The sequence below is a fragment of the Quercus lobata genome, chromosome 11, assembly GCF_001633185.2.
Source record: "Quercus lobata isolate SW786 chromosome 11, ValleyOak3.0 Primary Assembly, whole genome shotgun sequence".
Classification (NCBI taxonomy): domain Eukaryota; kingdom Viridiplantae; phylum Streptophyta; class Magnoliopsida; order Fagales; family Fagaceae; genus Quercus; species Quercus lobata.
Genome location: NC_044914.1, coordinates 42,949,619 through 42,957,893, shown reverse-complemented (window position 1 = coordinate 42,957,893; position 8,275 = coordinate 42,949,619). Strand labels below are relative to the sequence as shown.

The window sequence follows — 8,275 nt, the reverse complement described above, 5'->3', positions numbered from 1 at the left end:
GTGAAAATGTTACGTATGTATCACTTTATCTTTTATAAAATATTGGTACCTGTGCTTTTAATGCACATTTTACCTTTTCTTTTGATGCAAATTTTGAATCTCCCCCCACATGGCAAACCAATCCAAACTTTTGACTCATTGCTTAGAAAACATGAAAGATGATAAAACAGAAAGACACATTGTAGTAAAATATCTTTGTCATTCATATTTCATAACATCAGTTTTATTTATTTATTTATATTTCATGCATCTCACATCATTGTTATGAAAGAAAGCTAAAAACATATCTACCAATAATACCCTTTTTTACCCAAACCCCTAAACTTACTTATTCCCCAATTGAACTTGACCATTAAGTCCATTACCATTACTAACTTCCTTATTATTATTCCTATTCTTAGGAAAATTCCACTTGAAATTACCAAAAAGCCCCTCCATATCTTCAAGGGTTCTACCCCGTGTTTCAGGTAGCACGTAATAAAAGAACACCCATGACACCAAGGCAACTCCAGCATATAAAAAGAAGGCCCCACCAATTGTAATCCCTTTATACAGTGAGATAAAAGTCATAGATATGACCCCACTTGTCAGCCTATTCGCTGCCATTCCTATACTCGTTCCCTGAGCGCGTAGCCTCAACGGGAAAATCTCAGAGCTATAAACCACTGGACTGGGTCCCATCCCAATTGAAAAAAATGCCACAAAAGCCAATAACATAGCTACGCTCAACCCCACAGCCCATGTGATTTTACGATCAGAATGATCAATCACCGTGAGCCCAAATCCCAAGGAGGCGAGTGAGAATATCATCCCAGCTACACTGCTCAAAATCAACGGCCGCCGTCCGATCTTATCAAACAAAAAAGTGGCTACCAAGATGAACATGGTTTTAGTAAATCCAACGGCTACGGTAGCGAGTAGCTTGTCGTTTGAGGAAGTGATTCCAGCTTTTTCGAAGATCCTAGGACTGTACAGAACCACTGAATCAATCCCCGAACACTGTTGGAAGAAGTGGATTCCAACGCATGCGATTAAAATGTGACGAACGGACGGTGTAGGATGGACGATCAGTTCTTTCCACACACCTTCACCGTGACTGTGTTTTGGGACTTGAACGATGTCGTCTGTGAGATTCTCGGGAATCCCAGCTGCTTCCTTAATATCCGCTAATCTGATTTGGGCTTCTTCTACTGAGTCCGAGGTTTTGTCCAAAACTCGCTTCGCGTCACCGAGTCGACCCTGCATGACTAGCCAGCGAGGTGACTCGGGCATCCATATAACGACGGAGGCGAGTATCACAGCCGGGACTGCACCCACTCCGAGCATGACACGCCATCCCAAGTGTGTTGGTAGCTTTGAGCATACGTAGTTTGACACGTACCCCAACAATATGCCAACATTGACAAAGACCTGTGTATTACAATCATAATCAAACCAAGTCGAATAAAAAAAAAAAAAAAAAATTTAAACCAAGTCAATTAGTATTATTTATGAGTACGACCATAAAATATGTAAGATAAGATGATTGTACTGTACTTTTTGCTGCTAACTTTATTTCATGATTGGTTAAAGACTTAAAGTTATTTTAATAATAATAATAATAATAATAATAATAATAATAATAATAATGTAGGGATGAGGGGCCCAAAATATATGTTAGGTTTTGGGCCTTGTTCGAGGAGGTTCAGTGGTCCTAAGATAAATCAATAGTAAAGAAGACGTAAGATTTTAAACTTCACGAGGAAGTTATGACTGTGAAGGTTGGGGGAGGTAGGCCGAAAAAGAGTATTTCCTCAGCTAAATGAAGCAGATGTCAGAAAGTGTGTTCTGTTATTCAGAGTGACATTCCAGTAAGTTCTATTGATAATGATATGCACGGTGAACGTATAGGACAAATGGGAGTTGAGAAATATCTAAGGGAAAGTTGCTATCACCACATTAAATACTCTGCAGCTAACTCTTTGGCCACATTAATGAGGAATTGATACTTGAATAGTAGTTTTCAGCCTTACAGTTACTCCTCAAAGACTTCAGGAGAGGGCTGGTGTGACAAGGATGAGGATCAACAATTTACAGATGGAGGGTAGAGATCAAAGAAAGAAAGAGAGTATAAAATAGAAGGAGGCCCTGAGAGAAAGGGATCAAGAAATTAAGGGAAGAACACTATAGCCATCAAGAGTTGAACTTGTAATCAAACTTGAGAGAAATATATAAGAACTGATCTTCTCGGATTGTGTCGATGACGATTTTTTTTTAGATTAAACCAATCTGTCTTCATTTGCTTGTCATCTAAATCTACTTTACTTGTTATCTAATTCATTAAAGCCCAGTTTTTCAATCCACTCTCTACAAATTCATTGTATTAGGCTTTTTGGGCCTAAGTTCCTCCATCATTTGGGCTAAGGACACAAGTTGTGCCCTTACAAATGTCATTTTGGAAAGGAATCAAGTGTTTTGCTTCTTCAAGTCAATTCAATTGATGAAAGTAGTTTTACCAATCTTATAACAAATGATTGCTTTTTTTTTTTTTTTTAAGCAAAAGACAAAAAAAAAAAAAAATGGTGAAAGTAATTTCAGATCTTAAATTATTACTGTTACTAGCTTTAATCTAAATATCATCCTTTTCTATTATTTATAAATTATATAAAATAAAATAAATAGTAATTACATTTACTTTGTTAATTTTTATTCATAATAAAGTATTTTGAAATTTTTTTAATGATTTTCAATTATCCAAAAAAAACAATTATAAATTGAGGTGACAAAACATGTGATGAATGACACATTAATAATATAATTAAAAGATATATCAATTTATGTAGGTTTATTTAATAATATTTTTAGGAATCCTATTGTGGAGATTTCAATTCACTTTAAAATGTATCATTTCAGTGAGAGGAAGAGCCCATTTAAGTCACAAGCTCTCAACATTAAAAATAATTGTTGTATGAAATTTTTTTCTAATATTATATTTTTTTATATAAAATAGAATTTATACTTGGAAGATCAGACTTCATCCAAACTACGAGAGGAAGAAAAAAGCCTTACTCTTTGGGTCAAGACATGTGTAGTTGTAATGCCTTGCCTACCCACATGAAAGAAGGAAAAGCTCTATAAAGAGTTAGTATAAGACAAGGTGTCTTTTAAAAGGTGACCAGCAAAGGATTGGACTATATCTCCATGTTTTAGGGAATTCATAACAATCTCTAAGTCTCCTTCAAAGGAAGAGTGGTAGAAGCCCAATTCCTGGGTAATGGTAACTGCTCTTATTGCAACTAGCATCTCCAAAGCCACAATGGAGGGTGGTTATTGAGTTTTTCTGAAAGTGCAGCCATGATTCCACACTTGGAGTTTCGAATAACCATACCAATACCAGCCTCGCTTGATTCGTCGAACATTGAAGTATCAAAATTTTCCCAAACCCTATCTTTTATATAATTTAAGCTTGCTCTTTTGTTCCTACCTACTACAATTGGTAAACCCATATATTTTTATACTCCTTTAGAGCATCCACACTAGATGTGATAAATGTGCCAAATGCCAAATATTTGGCACATTTGACACATCAAACACCAAAAAACCCCATTTATCAGATGTTCCAAATCTCATAAATTATGCAACATGCTACAGTATCCTCACAAATTTGCCACGGTACGGACAGGTGTGGCATATGCTTTTATTATTATTTTATTCCTCTTTCTCTTTCATCTCTTCGTTAGTCTCACCCTCAAACCCTAATCCTCTCCTCTCAAACCCTAACTCTCACTGCTCTTCCACGCCGACGCTGATGATCGAGTTTGGGATCGAACCTGACAATGAGTTGGATGCTAAAGACACGTTCTTCAGTGGGTATCTTTCCTTTGAGCTTATTAGCTGGGTTCGGTTCCGACGGAGGTGGGTGGGTTCGAATGGGCTAGGCTATGTGTTCCGATGGATGGGTCGGCGGTGGGTGGGTATGGGTCTGTTGTGTTGGTCGTTGAAGCTTTTGTGGGTTGTGGGTCAAGGTTTTGGGTCGGCGGCATTGTGGGTCGAGGTTGGTTGCGGCAGCGTTGTGGGTTTTGGTCCGGTGGTTACTTGAGTTTGTTTGTTGATGGGTTGGGGTTTTGGGTTGGTGATTGGTTGAGGCAGTTGATGGGTCGTGGAGGATTTGGCTGGGGTTTGGCTGGATTTGTTTGGGTTGGGGTTTGGTTGGGATTTGTTTGGGTCGTGAAGGATTTGACTGGGATTTGATGGGTTGTTTAGGTTGGGGTTATGGTTGTTTGTTGTGGAATTTGGTTGGATTTGTTTGGGTTTGCTTTGAGTTGTGTTTTTGGTTGTGGAGGATGTGGTGGTTGTGTGGTGGTGGCTGTTGGTTGTTAGCAGCAGTGTGGTGACTGTTGATTTTGTTTGATGAGTTGTAAATATTATTTTAATGTGTAGTAAATATTATTTTAATGTATAGAATTGAATGATAAAACATCTGATAAATGGGATGTTGTAAAATGATGTGGTAAAATAATAAAGTAGGCCTTTGGTGTGGTAAAATGGTATAAATTATGCCATAGCTGCTGTGGATGCTCTTAGAATAATTGTTTCCTGAATCCAAAAGAAAAGAATCCACAAGCCCAACTGATAAAAACTACTTATCTAAGGGGACAATCTGCCTTCACTAGGACGGAAACAAACATTCTACTGTGTAGGAGAAGTTGGTAGCACCCGAACTTTCACTAGCGACAAAGAAACAAAGCTTGGATACTTTTTATAATTGATTTGTAACAATAGTCATTAGTAGTTGCAGTGCCTGCTCTATAATAGAAGCAACTAATGCAGTCGTTTAAGATCACAAGTAGAAAAAAAAAGACCTCAAATTTTAACCAATATGGTTTTTTATTATTTATTATAATAGTATTAATTAAGTTCAAATGAAAATCAAGAAGAAAAAAAAAATGAAATATGTGACATTCACAACATTTTTAACAATACTTTCATAATAAATTCTAAATGGCAGGTTGTTATAGGGTATTATTGATGATAAAAAATTAATTTATATGTTGGATTCAAATTAGAACTAATAACAACTTAACATTTCTTAAAAAAAAAAGAAAAAAAAAAGAGCAATACACAAAAAAATTTATAACATTTTTCACAAACTGATTTGGCAAACTTTTACTAGCTCCTAGCTAAGTCCACCACTAACACACTTTTTTACTTACCACTATTAATTTGTCACATTAACCGATGTGAAAAATTGTCAAATTTTTTGTCTATAAACTTTCTAAAAAAAAAAAAAAAAACTAAGTTATTCATATTAATTAATAGTAATTTTGCATCTAAAACAAGATAATAGAATTTAAGTAATATTTAATTTAAAAAAATCATATTTAAATATATAAAAGACCATAATTTTCTTTTTCACTTTAGGTCTCTATCCGCATTAAGTCGCCCTTGAGTAGTTGTATACTTGTACGTTAGTTGGAAAAAAAAAAAAAAAAAAAGGATTTTTAAAGACATTCTAAAAAACAAAAGTTGTGTAATTCCATTTTTGTCAAAGTAACTGATCCAAACACTACTACTTTTCTTCGAAAGCACAGTAGAAATAAGCTGTGGTTTTAACTTAATGAAGACAATGATTGCACTACAAACCTCAAAGAAGGAGGTGAGGAAGCCACGAGTGGAAGCCGGAGAGATCTCAGCTGTGTAGACAGGGGCAATCATGCATGCATAGCCCACGCCGATGCCTGCGACAAAGCGACCAACCATGAGAAATGCATAGTTGGTGGAAAATCCCATGAGAATAGCCCCAGCAAAGAAAATGGCTTGGGCCACTAGTATGGTGTATCTCCGGCCTATCCAGTCGGAGGTTCTGCCGGCGGCCCATGACCCTATTAGTGAGTAAAGGTTGATAATTCCGGCGAGGATTTCAACCTGTATGTCTGAGATTTTGAGGTCGTCTTTGATGTAAATTAAAGCTCCACTCATTACACCAATATCTGAAAGCAACAAACAATCACATACATGAGGAAAAAAATGTAAAGATCTAGTGCATTTGTATTGGTATGATTGCAATATCACAATTATATATTCAAAATAACATTTTCCGGAGAAAATAAGGTATGTTTCGACATGAAACATGATAGACATAAGTTATTGAAGAAGGGTAAGACTTCAGTGCTTGAGATTGAGATCTGCACTTGACTATTTTAAGACATTTATTTAGTGGCAAACCAAACCCGTGAAGAGTTACCCATTTTCGGGATAAAGTATGGCGTCCATTGAAAAAAATGGAAACTCATTAGCTAACGGAAGTTGAATGAATAAACAGGACATAATAAAAACTCTTGAGACAGCCAACAAAACAAAACTGTATTATGTAATCAACGACAAGTGAATTGGAAAAAGCGTATAAAAAAATGTTACATGTATATTAACAGGCCATAGTTGAAGATTACTGACCATAACCAAGTAAGACAGAAGTCATGGTGGCCAAGAGAGCACAAGTAAAAGCATATTTGTTAATTTTGGGTTTCTTTGGAGGATCAAAATCCATGGTAATTTTCTGGGGTTGGCCGGAAATGGCATTAGTTTTGGCTTCCCGGTCAGCCATATTGATTAGCTATGGAGAGACTTGAAGATAAAGAGAGGCTTCTATCACAAGGGATTTTGCTTAATTTGTGGTGTTATTTTGGAGAGAAATTCAAGTGGCCATGAACCAGCACAGGTTGGGTAGTGATTGAGGTTCAGATAGTGTGGTTATATAAAAAAAAATCTAAGACCGCATAAAATGCCACTACCACAACTATCCACGTGGCAAGTTGTAAGCGGTGAAAAAAAAAATAATGGGTTTATATGAAAGTGACATTCATCTAATTACAGTCTGACACATAAAATAATTGTGGCAAAAATTATAGCATTTTATATGTTGCTAGAACTACTCGTACTTAATTATATAGACCAATGCTTACATCACCATGGGTTGTAAAGTCCTATAAATGACACTCTTAGTACAACATTGTGGACTTGCAGTACCATAACTTCTTGTGGATGATACACCATATCGCAGCTGTAATTGCCGAACCTATATAATATAATATATATTACTCATTTCATCTCAAATTATTTGGCCTGTATTTCATTTTGAGATGTCTTAAAATTATGTTCTGTTTGAAAAATCAAACACTATTAATTTATTAATATTTCCTTTATACTCTTAATTTATTTGTGAAACAATTTTTTAATTTAAAAAAATTAAAAACCTAAATTTTGAAATCCACTATACACGCCATCTTTATTCAAATTAAAAAAAAAAAAGAAACATTTCTAGTATTGGCAGTTGGCGCCAATACCAGAAAATTTCTTAAATAATTTTTTGATAAATTTATTTAAGGGTAATTTAAGAAATTCTTAACTTTTTTTTAAAGAGATAAGACAATTAATGATGTTTCCCTAAATAATTGGGCTCTTCTAATTAGGCCAAACAATTTGAGACAGAGGAAGTAATTAATAACCTGTATGTTATTATAAATAAAATATCAAATGCATCTAGTGATCTCGATACGGTCCATTTTTTTCCCTAAAATAAAAAGAAGAAGATATGGTCCATTTTTAATTAATTAATTAATTATATATATATATATATATATAGAGGGTTCAAATTACATCAACAATTAATGTACTAATTTTTTTATTAGATACAAAATTTGACAAATCCACCATTGAATTAAATATTTTTCATACCCTAGCCTCCATGCATGTAAAATTTCAAAATAACAAAAAATAAAAAATTATGTAATCTATTAAAAATATTTAAAATTAAAAAAAAATGAAATTAATAACATATTGAAATTCATATTAACAAAAAAAAAAAAAAAGTAATCCAACAATATAATTTTCAAAATATTAATCCAAAAAATTTATATAACTTTTATAACCTTTTATATACTACCCCCCCCCCCCTCTTTTTGTTCTATTCAATAATTGAATTTAATTTATTGATTAAGGCAAAATTCCATAAAAACTCCTACCTTCTTCCAAATATCATGAACAGTTCCAGTAGGTTGAATGCCCCTTTCAAGGAAATATAGAATAGCAGGAACATTTAAATAGGTTTGATTCTTTATCGGATCATAAAAGCCCACTTTCCGAAGAGCCCTTCCTTCTCTTCGGCATTGAGCATCAATTGCAACGATTCAATAAACCACCCATTGGGATATTTATCACCAAGTCGAGATGAATACTCTATTGTAGAGTTAGGAAATTCTTTGGGGCTGAATTGAGGTATTCAAGAAGAGTAGGTTGC

General features: G+C 34.5%; 1 protein-coding gene across 1 annotated transcript; it reads right to left on the bottom strand.

Annotated features, from left to right (window-relative positions):
• Nucleotides 1–207: 207 nt before the first annotated feature.
• LOC115969053 (putative polyol transporter 1) lies at nucleotides 208–6,713 on the bottom strand. The gene is made up of 3 exons (XM_031088612.1): nucleotides 6,433–6,713; nucleotides 5,623–5,969; nucleotides 208–1,410 (listed from the first exon to the last, which is right to left on the bottom strand). The coding sequence occupies exons 1-3, from the start codon at nucleotides 6,581–6,583 to the stop codon at nucleotides 325–327; spliced, it is 1,584 nt and encodes a 527-aa protein (XP_030944472.1). The 5' UTR covers nucleotides 6,584–6,713; the 3' UTR covers nucleotides 208–324.
• Nucleotides 6,714–8,275: the final 1,562 nt, after the last annotated feature.

Excerpts from the sequence above, each read along its gene's own strand:
- LOC115969053 (XM_031088612.1), bottom strand. The coding sequence starts at position 6,583 with ATGGCTGACCGGGAAGCCAAAACTAATGCCATTTCCGGCCAACCCCAG. Across the intron at positions 5,970-6,432 it reads TTCTGTCTTACTTGGTTATG|ATATTGGTGTAATGAGTGGA; the intron begins GTCAGTAATCTT and ends TGTTGCTTTCAG. Across the intron at positions 1,411-5,622 it reads TCCTCACCTCCTTCTTTGAG|GTCTTTGTCAATGTTGGCAT; the intron begins GTTTGTAGTGCA and ends TGTAATACACAG.